Source organism: Schistocerca serialis, chromosome 1 (genome assembly GCF_023864345.2).
Source record: "Schistocerca serialis cubense isolate TAMUIC-IGC-003099 chromosome 1, iqSchSeri2.2, whole genome shotgun sequence".
In the NCBI taxonomy this organism is placed as follows: domain Eukaryota; kingdom Metazoa; phylum Arthropoda; class Insecta; order Orthoptera; family Acrididae; genus Schistocerca; species Schistocerca serialis.
The window spans coordinates 777459287-777477055 of record NC_064638.1 but is presented as its reverse complement, the minus strand read 5'-3'; the positions used below and the strand labels follow the sequence as shown (position 1 = coordinate 777477055).

The 17769-nt window shown below is 38.0% G+C and overlaps 1 protein-coding gene across 8 annotated transcripts in view; it reads left to right on the top strand.

Annotated features, from left to right (window-relative positions):
* LOC126483035 (diacylglycerol kinase theta) overlaps positions 1-17769 on the top strand; it is a 733775-nt gene that overhangs the window by 613931 nt on the left and 102075 nt on the right. For 5 of the 8 annotated variants that reach the window (XM_050106590.1, XM_050106584.1, XM_050106589.1 and 2 more), the window contains 2 exons: positions 1853-2035; positions 2446-2511. In XM_050106590.1, the coding sequence (XP_049962547.1) occupies positions 1853-2035; positions 2446-2511 (249 nt within the window). The remainder of the gene's footprint in view (positions 1-1852; positions 2036-2445; positions 2512-17769) is intronic. The other 3 variants (XM_050106586.1, XM_050106591.1, XM_050106587.1) reach the window with 1 other exon arrangement.

The following is a 17769-nucleotide window of genomic DNA, read 5'->3' as shown; positions in this document are numbered from 1 at the left end:
TTCTCCTTGCTGTTATATCTATGTCAGTATCAAGTACAATTGTAATTTAAACTGTGGAAAATCCAGGATGGAAAGTAACAATATTATGAAAAGGATAGTTGCTGTGCACCATATAGTGTCTTCCCTAAACCTCTCCATTCTTTTTCTTCACCCTTCTTCCTTCCCTTTCAACTCTTCCACCAGAAGAAGGAGCCATAGACTCCTAAGGCTTGTGAAAGTTAAATCCTTTTGTGTGCTTGTTCCTCTGCTGCCACTTGGTGAGTAAATTTTTTTATCTGTCCATTTTGTTATGTCACCCTGTAGTGGAGATGCTAAGTCGCAGATAGGCCTAAAAAAAAGAGTCGGAAAGTGAGCTTTCGTGCAACAAGGCCTTTGTTGGAAACAGACAACATACACACACATTCACACAAACACAACTCACACTCACATGACCACAGTCTCTGGCTGCTGAGACCACAACAGCCTCAGCAGCTAGAGATTGTGATCATGTGTGGGTGAGTTGTGTTTGTGCACGCACATTTGTGTGTGTTTTTTGTATATTTCCAACGAAGGCCTTGTTGGCTGAATGCTCACTTTCTGACTCTTTATATTGTGCCCATCTGCAACTCAGCATCTCAGCTATACAGTGAGCAGCAAATATCATTTTCGTAATACAACTGTAATTTTATGTTAATTACATTTGGACAATTACGGTGTTACAGTATTAATTTTTTCTATGAATACAATCTCACCAGAGCTTGGAATTCAATAAACTGAGACAATTACATTTATTCTGTGTGCATTAACATACCAGCTACTTCAAATGTGCTTTTGAGGCACACACTGCTAAGTTCTGTGACTAAGTAATATAAATCAAGATTAGTTTTAATGTAGACTGAGACCCTACCATGTGAAATGCTTCTTCTACAATAGTCAGTAGGTAGCATGTATCCAAAATGAACTCTCAAGCCTGTTTCAGCGTCTTTCAGCATTGTTCATTAAAGTACATAAAACACTACAATTAAATTTGTTTTTGGAGGGGATCCGCCATGAGCAAACACTTTTTTTTTCTCTCTTTTTTCTTTTTTCCCAGAAATGCTTCACTGAACTTACAGCATCATCAGTAGCTTCCAATAAAATATTAATTGACATGAGCTACGTGATATGTGGCTTCACAAATACTGTGTCACAAAGCTGATAAACTTAGTTTGGACAGGACAATACAGTTAGTATTTGGGTTAAAAATGTGCTGAATGTAAGTTCAGTTTATTTAACATATGCTAAGACTGTATTGGAATATGATGTAAAGTTCAAAATGCAGGAAATTTTCTTCAAGACAATGTAGTGTAATAATATACCTTATATAACTGTCTGTCAGTTGTATAATGGATGTATTTCAAACACACTATATTGTTTCCAGCCTTTAGCATGCCTTAAATAACATCTTAGATTATAACTCCCCAAGAAAATTGCAGCATAGTAGAGAGATTTGCAGAGAGATCACACACACTGTATTGATTCAAGACTTGCTGTTACTTTCATACATTTCTTATTAAATTTTAACTGGATTTGTTTATGAAATCTGATTTTTCTAAACTAAGTTATTTATGTTCTTAGTTTGTAAGTATATCATGTATTTCATTAAAATTAAGTAAGCTATTCATTATGACAATGTTGACAGTGGTGAAAAAATAAAATAAAATAATTTTAAAATGTTTGTCTAAAGGTGAATTGGAAAAAGAATGGAAATTACTTCTCACAATGTCAGTGAGAGTATATTACTTTACTAATAAGCAGTTAATCTGAATGATATGAAGTCATGTAATTGGAGATATGCTTAAGGACTGTTTGTGAATATGTTCTGTGATTCTAGGAAATGATTTGGCTCGTGTGTTGCGGTGGGGCCCAGGATATACTGGTGGTGAAGATCCTTTGAACCTTCTTAGAGACGTAATTGATGCTGAAGAAATCAGATTGGACAGGTGGACTGTTGTATTTCACCCTGAGGACAAAGCTGAAGACAAAGGTGCTCCATTAAGCACCGGTAATTCTACAGGTCAGTGACAAAATGTAGAAAGCATTCATTTATTTTTATATATTTATAGCACCTTTTTTACCTACTTAATTAAGATTTTTTCCACTCAAGATAACAAAAATGCTTTAATATTCATTAGGCATAACAGAAACAAGTAATTTTTGATGTCACAAAATGTTCTGCAGGAATATGGCTTCATTTTATCTGCAAGCATTGTATAATGTATAACCTACTATCTGCTTTAAGCATTTCAGTGCTAGTTATGTTACATTGGTCTCAAGATATAATCAGCCTTGTGCTCATATTCATTATTGTAGAGTTTAGCTTACTAGTTTAGAAATTGTAGTAATTATGGGGCACAGACATACAATCCCTCAGACAAGGTAGTTTGCTATATGTTGGTGACTGAAGTCGGTATTGTCTCTCTCCAGATCATCTTCAGTCTGACAGACTTAAAGGTTTTCCGGCTAGAGGCAGTTGGAGGAGGGGGGTGTGTGGTATGTATTCCACATCACTGAACTGTGGTATTTCAGTGTCTTCATTCACCTTGCTTGTCTGTTGTATGGGCTAAAATAAAACCTGTTCAAGGTACAATCACTTTGTGGTGATGGTAGATGCAGAGAGAATCTGAAATTCTGTTGACTCATTTCTTTGTTGCTGTGATCCAAATAATGTTTAACTCTTACGAGTTTCCAAGGCCCTCCTCCTACAACTGTGGTGTTGTATTCTTGTTGTGGAATGAAACCTGCATGCATAATATGAATATATTTAGTTGTTATCTTTGCTTTTTACAGCGTAGAGCTGTAAGCCATGTAAATGCTTGTTGTGCAGTGTTTCCCTATGGCATTTTAATCTTTTAAATAGTTAGCAAAACGTGGAAATTAGGAAGTAATACAAAAACTGTAAGATGTTGAATAGCTGTACTAAAATTTTAAAGATATATTCACTTTGTGTGAGATAGGTCTGCTAGTCAGTAATTACTTTCAGGAGACGAAATATGTAGTTAGTCCTACAGGACACATAAAATTGATGACAAATCCTAGCTTTCAGAATTATTACTTCCTTACTCAGGGAGAAGAGGAGAGGCATAGGTTGGGGTATATTATTTATAGTGAGAATAGGTCACTTAGACACCAAGATGTGAGATACCTCCATGTAGGGAGGATAAGGATAGACAAAGATGAAAGAGAGAAGGAAAGCTATTTTAATCAACTTTATTATCTTACATTTATATTTTGTTTGAAGTTTTTTGATAATACGCAGGAGGGGGGGGGGGGGGGGGGAAGGGGGGGGAGAGATAGGGAGGGAGAGACTGCTCTTAATCTACATAAAAGAAACTGTATTTTTTCTGCTGATAGCAGAAAAGGCTATAGAGTAAATCATTCTGAACATAGGCCACATGATGGCTAACCATTTGTACTACTGGTTTACAGCAAACAATTTAAGTATTATATTCACAAAGGCTCATATCATGCAATATTAAATAAATAAAAATAAGATGCCAGCTGGGAAATTTTACGTTACTGGTAATACACTAAATTAAACAGTGTTTGTACAACTCCTTTGGATCCAGCCAGATAACAAGATACAATGAAGGCTTTGCATACATAAACTGATAAGTACACTGAATGTGGCTTGTTTGCACTTAAACATAGCATTCATTATGTTTTCTCGAAGACCTGAATCCTGGCTTATTTTGAAAACATTCGCTCTATGTTGTCTTACAGAATTATATTCTGGGCAAATGCTGAACATATTCATTCAGCAAAGGTGAGCTGTAAACAATGCAGTTAAAATAAAGAAAATATTCCTTCAGTCAAAGCAAGGAGAAAGAATACTATGTATGCAGAGAACTTTACATTTTACAGAGGTCTCTTGATAGATCTAAGAATTCCTACACTCACTTACCAGCCTTATTGACAGTTGAATTAGTAATAAAGAATTAATTATGGTTGGATTGTATCAGAACCACAATACAAGACATAAAAATAATATCTGTATGAACTTTACCACCCTAGAGTTCACAAAGAACTCTTAAATTTTGATACAGTGGTCAGTCAGCTTCCAGCTGATATAAAACAAAGAATTTCAAACCTCTATCAATTAAAGTAAAATTAAACTCCTTGATAAACAAAGCTGTTATCACCCTCTGTTAGCATAATGGATTGTGTGTATGTTAATACTACTGTTACCATTAGACTTAATGAGGGTAGTGGGAAACTCAAAATTAAAAGATGGGCTAAGCAAGGAAATTCCATTTTAAGAAAACTATTCTCAGCTGTCGCGAGGAAGTATTCAGACCCCTAAACTGAAAAAAGTAAGACATTTCATTCAAACATACCCAAACTACCTTTGTTTAGCTCATAATATTCATCTATTTACCTCTAGTACAGATCAATCTCATTAATCAGTGGAAGAAGTTGATAGAAAAAGTTTGAAAGTAAGCCTCATAATTAACTAGAAAGAAATAAAACTACTATCAACTCATCAAATATAAAGTATTATATGTTACTCATTAAGTTAGAGAAGAAGTCGATGAGTTTTTGTATTTAGAACAGATTAATTGAACAACTCAACAAATAGTGAAAATAATCAACAGATGATTAAAAATCGTTAGTAATGGTTTTAGTACAATAAATACAGAGTTTTCAAAATAAAGCTCCTGATGTGTCTGAAACAATAAAACATGGTCAATGTGTAGTATTACTAATATCAGTGAGACATGGCATTTTAATGAAAAAATGAACAAAACTCAAATTCCGTTATGAAACTTCCTGGCTAATTATAACTGTGTGTTGGACAGGGAATTGAATCTGGGACCTTTGCCTTTCGCTGTCAAGTGCTGTACCAACTGAGCTATCCAAGCACAACTCACCCCCACAGCTTTGCTTCTACCAGTATCTCTTCTCCTACTTTCCAAACTTCACAGAAGTTCTCCTGCATACCTTGTGGGAAGCACTCCTGAAAGAAAGGATATTTCAAAGATAAAGCTTAGCTACCATAGCCTGAAATTTAATGTAATATAGCTAATTTTTAAATTGCTTGTTGTTCAGAAAGAGGTCTGTATAATATTTGATCAGATTTATGGCTCATGCGCCGTACTTTGCTAAGAGGTACTTGTGGGTTGGGCCTCACTATCCTGCATGGTTTTTTAAGGGAATGAAAATGCTGAAGTTCTGCATTGCTTGAAGAATGTGTCCTAGATATATTAGAGTTTTTTCTTTTGGTTTCATATAAATCAATCATAGGTATGATTTATAGTAGCTGGAAACAGCTATATACTTGATCTGATGGAATTACATTTTTCTGGAGACATAAGAGTCTTAACTTTATCTCTGATAAAGATAGAAGCTGAAGCAATGAAAGTTTTTCTTGATAAAAAATATAAAATTACAGAGCGGCACAAAGGCTGACAAGTGTTTAACTCTGGGAAATGAAATTCCAATACCCGTGTTACATCTGCTCACATAAAATCTGCTGTAGTGAAGTATCAAGAAAATTAAAATGGATCTCTAAAAGGCATAAAAATCTATATGGTTAGGAAAAGACAGCTACACAAAGAACTAAAATATAACAGAGATAGCCGGCCGAAGTGGCCGTGCGGTTAAAGGCGCTGCAGTCTAGAACCGCAAGACCGCTACGGTCGCAGGTTCGAATCCTGCTTCGGGCATGGATGTTTGTGATGTCTTTAGGTTAGTTAGGTTTAACTAGTTCTAAGTTCTAGGGGACTAATGACCTCAGCAGTTGAGTCCCATAGTGCTCAGAGCCATTTGATCCATATAACAGAGATATTGTTTTTATTGAGTATGGTAAACATCATAAAATTATATTTATGAATGTTATGAAGGCAGCAAAATGTATGTGAAACAGTATGTTAATCTTAAGACATAAAAATAAATCAGTGCCATTGTTGACATTCAATAGGTCTGAACTGGTTGTCTGTAACTACAAAATATCTAAAATTAAGTTTGAAAAGACACTATATAAATCCTGCACAGATACTAGAGTGCCTTCATAAATGTTGTGAAATCAGTGTCAGTGTAGCAGATATCCAGAAAAAGTATAGCTGTTTAGGTTTGATCAAAATTTAGAAATGTTTTGATGATGGACATAGAAAATATATTGTCATTGCAAAACAAAAATCCTACATGTTCGGAAGGGATACCCAGAAGGTTAATTAAATTGGTGACAGAATAGTAAGTCATACACTTACTTCATCAGTAAATCAGTTTTTGGAACACACTTGTTTCCCAGATGTATTAAAGAATTCAGAAATAAAACAACTCTGAAAAAATGTGAGGAACATATGGGAAATTATTGCCATATCTCTCTTTGTCCTTTCTCCTAAAAAGTTGTTGTAAGATGTGATATTGTTTTGAGCAACCAGTTTGGTTTCCAGCAAGGAAAAATGCAGTAACTATCTTTGTTGACAAATTTAGAATATCACTAGATAAGAACAATAAACTGACAGGAATTTTGTGACCCTGCAGAGAGCCTCAACTCATTAGACCACACCTTGCTAATCCACAAATGAGATACAAGAGATACTGTGGGGGGGGGGGGGGGGGGGGGGGGGGGGGGTACTATAGCAACCTATGTCATACCTGTATAACCAAAGACAAGTAATAATTACCTCAACATATGCAGCAAATTATCCTTCAGCGTGGAGAATGTATGATTTGTCCATCAGTGTCAGCTGTCCATCAGTTCTATTTGTAGATGATACATCCACATTAATTGGTAACTGTAATGCAGAAAAATGTAGATTATTAATACACTCAATAACCAAATGTGTTGACTCTGAGCTTCTGAAAGAACATCCGTGGTACAACTCAGGCCCAAGCAGTCAAAATGTTAGCAAATTAAAATGAAGTAGCAAACTGAGGAAGTGGCAATTGTTTTACTTGTAGGACTAAATAGTGATAAGAATTTGAACTGGAATATGCACACTGAGCACTTACAAATTTTGGATTTGCAAAGAAAACACAATTCTGTCCCACTAATGTGGGCAAATGCAAAATTGCACACTACAGTTATTTCAAATCAGTAATAAGGTATGGCATTGTTTTATGAAGTGGCTCTAGTAATATCTAATAGATATTGAAGACCTAGAAAGAAAGTCATAAGAAACATGTGCTGCACACCAAAGGGAATCATGTCATCCATTATTTAAAAACCTGGAGCAATCTACAGCCCTCTCCTTATGCACATATCTAATGATCATCTTTTTATACAGAAAATTAAAACTATTAATGAAAAATCATTTTCATCATTCATATCACAAGAAATTAAAACTAATTTTATGCTTCCTCTTCTTCGTCTTCTTTTTCTTATTGTTATTGTTCAGTTTAAGACTCGCTAATATGAGGGAATGAAAATCTTCATCAGACTGCAAGACAAGAACTTTTCTGAAATAGAAAGCTACATCTACTGAAAGAAGAAACTCTGATATGGAAATGTTACCATTCAGTTGAAGAGTTTGTAAAGAACAAATTGATAATTTAAGCAGGGTGTCATTTATCAATGACAGTATTACAGTTCTTTTGAAAATCTTCTTAACTTTTGAGTTGTAATCCATCTTATTAGCTACAATTTTATGTAAGTGAATTGTATAACTAATTAATGACAAGTGTCCTATACCTTAATAAAATGATTAGTAAGTATTTGTTATGAGACGTATAAATCACTATTCATGTATGTAGAAGCGAAAAAAAAAGCTACACCTGTTTTTCGAAACTATGAGGTATGGCAGCAGGCAAGTTATTAGAAATGTGTCTTCTTTAATAATGTATACCTTGAAATGGTTTCAAATCTTTGGGAAGGTCATTCTTATCTTTATTATTTATCTTATGACCTGATCTGTTGGTTTGAAAAAGAGATATCAACAATATCAGAAAAAGGATAAATGAGTGTTCACCATAAAGACAACCTGTTGAGTTGTGGACAGGTGCAACAAAAAGACTGTTACAAATTACACCTTTTAGCCAAAGCTTTCTTCAGCAAAGGCAACATACCCACGGCACACATTCACACATGAAGGCACACATAATTCACACATGACTACCATATAGAGAGCAAATCTTTCTAGTCTCCAAAAACACCAAACGCCTCATCTGGTTCAGGATCATTGATGATATCTTCGTGACCTGGACTCAGGGCCAAGAAAACGTATCCTCATTCATTCACAACCTCAACACCTTCTCTTCCATCTGCTTCGCCTGGTCCTCATCAAACTAGTGTGCCACCTTCCTGGACATTGACGCCTTCCTCACTGTGAGCTCCATCCACACCTCTGTCCACATTAAACCCACCAACCACCAACAGTGCCTGCATTTAGACAGCTGCTATCCCTTCTGCACCAAAAGATCCCTCCCACACAGCCTGGTCACCCAGCGATGGCATACCTACAGTGACAAGAACTTCCTTTCCCAGTACGCTGTGAGTTTCACCAAGGCCTTCACAGACAGCCACTTTCCTCCAGATCTAGTTTGTAAACAGATTTCCCATGCCATTTCCCCTCAAACCCCCAATCCTCCCACCACTCCCAAGAGCCAGGTACAAAAGAGTTGCCTAATAACCTGGACCAGAACAGCTGAACCACATGGCTTTGATTATCTATCGTCATGCCCTGAAATGAGGGACAGTCTACCCAAGATTCTTTCCACTCCTCCTTAAGATGTGTTCCAGCACTCACCCAACCTCCACAACATTTTAGTCCACTCATATGCCACTCCCAATCTTAACCACTCGCCTCAAGAATCATATCCCTATGGAAGATGGAAGATCCTGATACAAGACCTACCTAATCCATACACCCAGCACTTCAGATCCATTTCTGTCACAGTCTTATCCTACCCCATTGCAGGACAGGACACCTGTGAAAGCAGCCACATCATATACTAGTTCTGCTGCAACCACTGACAGCTTTTTATACTGGTTTGACTACTAACCAGCTCTGCACCAAGATGAAAGGCCACTGCTAAACTGTGGACAAGAGCAGAATAGACTACCCTGTCTCACAACATGCAAGTGAACATAACATCTCAATTTCAATTGATGCTTCACAACCCTGGCCACCTGGACCTTCCCCTCCACCACCAATTTTATGAACTGCACAGACTGGAGTTATCCTTACACATTCTCTGCCCTCAAAATTATTCCAACCTCAACCTATGGTAACCTAATGATCCCACACCTTCCACCCAACAGTTTCTGCCCCCTCTGTCCTATCACCCTGTCATCTCTTCCCATTTCAAGTCCCCAAACTCTCACTGTGTGTCACCCTCTGCCAATGCACTCTCCCGTCCTTTCCCTTTCCCCCTTTTTTTCCCTCAGATCCCACCTTCCAACATGGTGCCTGGCAGTCTTGTCAGACAGTACTCTTCTCTCCCCCCACCTGTACTCTGCTATCCCTCCCGCTACCCTGCCACACTCCAAATTGCTTTTCATGTGACAAGTCGCTGATGGTAGCGGTCATGTGTGCATGAGGTGTACTTGTGTATGTGAACATGTGTGTGTGTTTTCTTTGCTGAAGAAGGCTTTGGCCGAAAGCTATAATGTGTTACTGTCTTTCTGTAGTGCCTATCTGCAACTCAATGGGTCATCTTTATGGTGAATAGCAAGCTATCGTTTTCCTAATATTGTTGATATTCCAGCCTGGAGTTCCCATAGTTTGAAAAAGAGACATGTTATTTATGAAAAATTGTATCAAGGAATAAATGTACTAGGAAGCAGTAGTTAATATCCCCCCAGTTCCTGGGCCAGGTCTATAGATGATGGTATTGATTTCACATGAAATTAAAATTCTCATCTGCTTATCATCACACAGCACAAATATAAAAAGGATAGATTGCTACTAGCCACATAGAGGTGATGTTGAGTGGCAGAAAGGTACAAGGAAGAAAAGGCTGCTACATTTTATTAGCTATTGGACAAAGTCCCTCATCAGAAGTAGGCAAAAGAAAACGCACACACACACACACACACACACACACACACACACACACATGGCCACTACCAACTCCAGGCACTAATGCCCAAATTAGTGCATGTGGTGAGCAGCTACTTATCCTTCTCATGTTGTAGCTGTTCCATCCTGGATTTTCTTTTGTTTCCTTCTTATCATATTTTAAACATATACTGGGAGAAAACTTCTTACAAGTTCTGAACTACATGCTGTGTGTCTTCTCAAAGTTTAGTGACAAAAAGACATGTAGGAACAGTGTCTATGAATATAATATTAACTAATCTTTCTTACACAATACTTGGTTGGCTATTTATTGCTCTTGGGAAAACCTCAGAAAAAGAGCCAAGATTGGTTTGATGATTCAGATGCAGAGATCAAAAAGCTTGTTAATGATTTCAGAGCATCTCTTCGCAGTCCTGATCTTGACAAGCGTAAAGTAGCACACTACAACCTGAAAGTGAAGGTGCATGCCCTCAAACACAAATGGTGGCTGAATAAAGCCAGTGAAATGCAATCATATGCTGACACAAACCAAACAGGCAGATTCTTCGAGTGCCTTAAAACTATCTTTGGTCCAAAATCAGGGAAAGTAGCACCTGTTTATGACAAAGATAAAACTTGTCAGCTGGCACAACAGAGTGATATCCTTGCTCGGTGAGCAGAACATTTTGATGACGTTCTTAATCCCAGCCATCAGACGACTGATATTCCATACGTAGAATCACGTGAAGGCCTGCCATTTGATGAACAATTTGCTGATTCCCCTTTGTTCAGTGAATTCATTTCAGCATTGGCTAAGTTGAAAAATAACAGATCAGCAGGATTAGACAACTTACCATCAGAACTTTATAAATATGCTGGACCAAACATTATGAACCCACTTTTTGTTCTAATTTCAAAGATTTGGGAGTGCAAAATAATTCCACAAGATTGGAAAGATGCCTGCATCTGCAAGATTTACAAAGGCAAAGGTGACATTTGTGATTGCAGTTCTCACAGGGGAATCTCTCTTCTCTCAGCAGCAGGGAAAGTCGTGGCACACATACTCAACAACCGGCTAATACGCCTTGCAGAAAAAGTGCTACCAGAGACCCAGTGTGGCTTTTGCCTGAACAGAGGCACAGTGGCTGCCATATTTGCTGTCAAACAGGTGCAAAAGAAAAGCTTAGAGCAACATCAGCCTCTGTTCATGTGCTTTGTAGACCTGGAAAAAGGATTTGACCGAGTTCCACGTGAAGCTCTCTGGATTATATTAAACAAAACTGGCTGCCCTGACAAAATTATTAACTTGACTAGATAGTTACATGAAAACATAATGGCAAAAATCCGCCATGAAAACGAGCTTTCAGACCAGTTTCCTGTGACATGCAGTATAAAACAAGGCTGTGTACTGGCTTCCACACTCTTCTCACTTTATTTTGCAGCTGTTATCAGAGATACAACCAAAGCCTGCAGTTGTCAAAAGGGTGTTGACTCGAGAACAGACAAAAGTATCTTCAACGTCTCTTGCCTCATAACAAAAAGTCGTGTAAATAAAATATCTATCTTAGAAATTCTTTACACAGATGACGTATGCATGATGGCTAATTCTCCTGAATCTCTCCAAACATGCATGAACCTGCTAAATGACTCCTGCAGAAGATTTGGTTTAGTCATAAGCATCACCAAGACGCAAATCCTTCAACAGCCACTTAGGGGTTCCAATACAGACGACTGCAGTATTAAGTTGGACAACAAGCAGATGGAAAATGTGTCACACTTTAAATATCTAGGTAGCCAAATTAGAAGCGACCACAGCCTGACAACAGAAGTTGCAGCTCGTATAGCCACTGCAGCCTCAGTTTTCTGCAAACTGTATCACCAGGTATGGAAGTCACATGATCTCAGAGTACAAACTAAAATTACAGTCTACAAAGCAATAATATTACCAACTTTACTCTATGCCTCAGAAACCTGGTACTGTTATAAAGCTGACATTAGGAGGCTAGACACCTTTCATCTTCACTGTCTGAGATTAATTCTCCACATGAAATGGGAAGACCGTGTTCCAAACATGGAGATTTTGCGTTGCGTGAAACTGCCTGGCATTGAAGCTCTCTTAATGAAACACCAACTGAGATGGAGTGCCATATCATATGCATGGACAATAGTAGCCTTCCCAAAGCGGTGTTCTACTCAGAGCTCTCATGTGGAAAGCGGCGGCAAGGTGGCCAACACCTGCGATATAAAGACACCATCAAACGACACCTCACAGCCTGTGGCATTACGAGCAAACGTTGGGAGGAGCTTGCATTGCACCGATCAGAGTGGCACTCAATTGTACACAAGAGTGTAGAACAATCCGAGCATATCCGCGTAAAGAACTTGGACGATGAATGAAAGCTCCGCAAATCTAGCCCAAGCCTAATTATATCTATACATATAACTCCACTGGGCAACTCTTTTGCACTTCATGCGACCGGATCTTGAAAGCAAAGCTCGGTTTTGCAAGCCATGTCCGAGCCCACCACAATACAGACGAAACGACTGATGGAGTCGCTGTCACCGGACGCGCAAGGAGGACATGATGATGATTTCTAAACACACTAGGCATCTTGCAATTTCACTGTTGAAAGGTCATTAATATGCACAAGAAAAAGTAAGGGTCCTATGATAGAACTTTATGTGACACCACATGAATTAATTAAAACTTGTATGATGACTGATAGTGTAACATAGGACTATTTCCTATCGACGTCATTTGTTTCCTGATAAAGAGATATGGTTTGACCCATTTTGTGGCATTTCCTCTTACTCCATTACATTCGAATTTACTTCAAAAGACATTGTGGTTCATACAAACACGTTTGACAGACCATGTAATGTACCAGTTTCCAGTAATTTATACTCTAAAAAATTAAATGCACCCTCCTTAAATAGTCTTTTCTATATTAGACCCCTTTAGAAAACTGAACTATTTTTTTGTTAATACATAATATGTTATTCATTATTTGGTTTTGAAGCTCTAGTAGTATTTGCGCGACAAAAATTACTGGATTTCAGGTCTGCGTATTATGGAAACAACTATGTGCCCAAACTTGTTTCAGTACCTTTGTGACATAATTAATCTCTTATTCATTTCTTAATTTTTTTCTACTTTGCTGGGTTCCATAGGATCCTCTTAATATTACTGCACATCAGTGGCCTGTCATAGTTAAACTGTGACAAGCTACCAGTATACAGTAATGCAAAGAGAATCCTACAAAACCCAATGAGATTGAAAAATTAAGAACTGAATAAAAGTGCCTACAGATGATGGCGCAAAGGTGCTGAAAAATGTTTGGGCATATATGAGAAACAGTTGTTTGCATAATAGAAGGTCTTGGAATCCAGTAATTATATTACTTCTATTCAGATGCTTAAGAACCTTCTTGTACATAGCTTTTTCAAAAATTTTTGCAAATACTGAGAAAGGAGAAATTTGATAGACATTTCATGGTATTTCTTTCTGTCCTTTCTAATACTGAAGGTAATGTCAGCATATTTCAGCCAATTGGGAAATGTTGGTGTGATAATTTACTGATTACATAAATATTGTAATATATTATTAAACACAGGAGAATACTCTTGGATTTTCCATTGTTTGATTTTACTTGGTATTTTATTATAGCCACTAGATTATTATTTTTTGTTTTAAAGATTTATGAAGAACACTGCTTCTTCTCGTGTTACTGAAGTTTTTTTGTAATATTTGGTCTTAGGGAATCCATGGCAGCCAGTAACATTTTTCCATTAAAAGTTCTAAAATGCTTGTTAAAAAGTGTTGCATACTGCACACACCTGTCAGCAACATAACATTTACTCTTAACCTATCTCGTCTCCTTCATATTTCTGTCTCTGCCAGTCTGCTCCTTTGCTATATTCTGTATTTTAATACTTCCTTCCTTTTTTTTGCCTGATGTGGCTGCCTTTTTCTTGTAATGCATTTGCTTCAATCTCAGTATTGCTATCTTCAGTACTTGGCAATATTCCTTTAATGAGCTGGAACATCAGCATTGGAGCTATTTCTGCTGAGGGACAGATACAGTTCCTGTTTTGTCTTTACAAGATTTGTTTCTTCCTTGAGTAATCCATGACAGTTTAATAGACTTCGGTCTGATCTGGGATACTTTTGGATGGGAAAACAATTTTAGAAAAGGTAAGTATTTCATTAATTAGTATGTTGTATTTCTTATCCATGTCATCAGCCCTTTATATATCGTTGTAGTTTATGCCTTTGAGAAGTTTCCAAAAATATTCCATTTTTGACATACTTACTATTCTCCTGATCCCTGATTTAATAACTTTTGTAGTCTGATCAATATCAACATTACACATAAGGAACTGCTTGTCAAAGCCTTATTAGACTTCATTGGCTGTTGGTTTTGTAATATAATATTGTTTGTCAGACCTTGCTATAAAGATTTATATTTTTGAGTAATTAGCTGCCCTAGATGGAAAACTTACAGTAGAAAATAAGTTGAATGGGAATGTTTCTGAGTGGAATAAATTCTTACTGGAACAGTTTTTTAAGAAGATCTAAATTCAAACCACTAACAACCACTATTTTTAGTTTTTTGCTTGCAAATATGCCAATAGAGCTTAAATGTGATTTTATGAGCTGATTAAAATTTTCTACAAGTGCCCATTATGCACTTACTGTTATAAAGGATTATGAACCATGGACCTGGCTGTTGGTGGGGAGGCTTGCGTGCCTCAGCAATACAGATAGCCGTACCGTAGGTGCAACCACAATGGAGGGGTATTTGTTGAGAGGCCAGACAAACGTGTGGTTCCTGAAGAGGGGAAGCAGCCTTTTCAGTAGTTGCAGGGGCAACAGTCTGGATGGTTGACTGATCTGGCCTTGTGACACTAACCACAATGGCCTTGCTGAGATGGTATTGCAAACGGCTGAAAGCAAGGGGAAACTACAGCCATAATTTTTCCCGAGGGCATTCAGCTTTACTGTATGGTTAAATGATGATGGTGTCCTCTTGGGTAAAATATTCCAGAGGTAAAATAGTCCCCCATTTGGATCTCCGGGCAGGGACTACTTAAGAGGACGTCGTTATCGGGAGAAAGAAAACTGGCGCTCTACGGGTCAGAGCATGGAATGTCAGATCCCTTAATCGGGCAGGTAGGTTAGAAAATTTAAAAAGGGAAATGGATAGGTTAAGTTAGATATAGTGGGAATTAGTGAAGTTCGGTGGCGGGAGGAACAAGACTTTTGGTCAGGTGAATACAGGGTTATAAATACAAAATCAAATAGGGATAATGCAGGAGTAGGTGTAATAATGAATAAAAAAATAGGAGTGCGGGTAAGCTACTACAAACAGCATAGTGAACGCATTATTGTGGCCTAGATAGACATGAAGCCCATGACTACTACAATAGTTCAAGTTTATATGCCAACTAGCTCTACAGATGACGAAGAAATTGATGAAATGAATGATGAGATAAAAGAAATTAGTTCAGTTAGTGAAGGGAGACGAAAATTTAATAGTCATGGGTGACTGGAATTCGATAGCAGGAAAAGGAAGAGAAGGAAACGTAGTAGGTGAATATGGATTGGAGGAAAGAAATGAAAGAGGAAGCCGCCAGGTAGAATTTTGCACAGAGCATAACTTAATCATAGCTAACACTTGGTTCAAGTCATGAAAGAAGGTTGTAAACATGGAAGAAGCCTGGAGATACTAGAAGGTATCAGATAGATTATATAATGGTAAGACAGAGATTTAGGAACCAGGTTTTAAATTGTAACACATTTCCAGGGGCAGGTGTGGATTCTGACCACAATCTATTGGTTATGAACTGTAGATTAAAACTGAAGAAACTGCGAAAAGGTGGGAATTTAAGGAGATGGGACCTGGATAAACTGACTAAGCAGAGGTTGTACAGAGTTTCAGGGAGAGCATAAGGGAGCAATTGACAGGAATGGGAGAAAGAAATACAGTAGAAGAAGAATGGGTAGCTTTGAGGGATGAAGTTGTGAAGGCAGCAGAGGATCAAGTAGGTAAAAACACAAGGGCAAATAGAAATCCTTGGGTAACAGAAGAAATATTGAATTTAATTGATGAAAGGAGAAAATATAAAAATTCAGTAAATGAAGCAGGCAAAAAGGAATACAAGCGTCTCAAAAATGAGATCGACAGGAAGTGCAAAATGGCTAAGCAGGGACGGCTAGAGGGCAAATGTAAGGATGTAGAGGCTTATCTCACTAGGGATAAGATAGATACTGCCTACAAGAAAATTAGAGAGACCTTTGGAGAAAAGAGAACCACCTGTATGAATATCAAGAGCTCAGATGGAAACCCAGTTCTAAGCAAAGAAGGGAAAGCAGAAACGTGGAAGGAGTATGTAGAGGATCTATACAAGGCCACTGTACTTGAGGACAATATTATGGAATTGGATGAAGATGCAGATGAAGATGAAATGGGAGATACGACATTGTGTGAAGTGTTTGACAGAGCACTGAAAGACCTAAGTCGAAAGAAGGTCCCAGGAGTAGACAACATTCCAATAGAACTACTGATAGCCTTGTGAGAGCCAGTCTTGACAAAACTCTACCATCTGGTGAGCAAGATGTATGAGACAGGCAAAATACCCTCAGACTTCAAGAAGAATATAATAATTCCAATCCCAAAGACAGCAAAGGACTTGGAAGAGCAGTTGAACAGAATGGACATCATCTTGAAATGAGGATATTAGATGAACATCAACAAAAACTAAACGAGGATAATGAAATGTAGTCGAATTAAGTCAAGTGATGCTGAGGGAATTAGATTAGGAAATGAGGCACTTAAAGCAGTAAAGGAGTTTTTCTATTTGGGGAGCAAAATATCTGATGATGGTCGACGGAGAGAGGATATAAACTATAGGCTGGCAATGGCAAGGAAAGTGTTTCAGAAGAAGAGAAATTTGTTAACATCGAATATGGATTTAAGTGTCAGGAAGTCGTTTCTGAAAGTATTTGTATGGAGTATAGCCATGTATTGAAGTGAAACATGGACGATAAATAGTTTCGAAATGTGCTGCTACAGAAGACTGCCGAAGATTAGATGGGTAGATCACATAACTAATGAGTTGGTATCGAATAGAATCGGGGAGAAGAGGAGTTTGTGGCACAACTTGACTAGAAGAAGGGATCGGTTGGTAGGTCATGTTCTGAAGCATCAAGGGATCACCAATTTAGTATTGGAGGACAGTGTGGAGGGTAAAAATCATAGAGGGAGACCAAAAGATGAATACACTAAGCAGATTCATAATGATGTAGGTTGCAGTAGGCACTCGGAGATGAAGAAGCTTGCAGAGGATAGAGTAGCATGGATAGCTGCATCAAACCAGTCTCAGGACTGAAGACCACAACACCAACATGGAATTCTTATCTGCCAGGGTAGCTGAGAACGCTACTGCGCTGCTTCCTGGACTCGGCTGGCCCCAGATTAAACCTGCCCGGCAGATTAATGATGAGGGCTGGTATGCCAGACAGCCTGGATGTAGTTTTTAGGCGGTTTTCCATGTCCTGCTTGGTGAATATTGGGCTGGTCCCCACGTTCCGCCTTAGTTATATGACTGACAGACATTTATACACATTCACACTATTTCATGACTCACACTAAACGCAGATAGCTGGGTGATTCAGGGTGGCAGCAGGAAGGGCATCCGACCACCCTCTGCAACTAACATTACCAAATCCGTAATGGCCCTGAGCACTATGCGACTTAACTTCTGAGGTCTCAGTCACCTAGAACTTAGAACTAATTAAACCTAA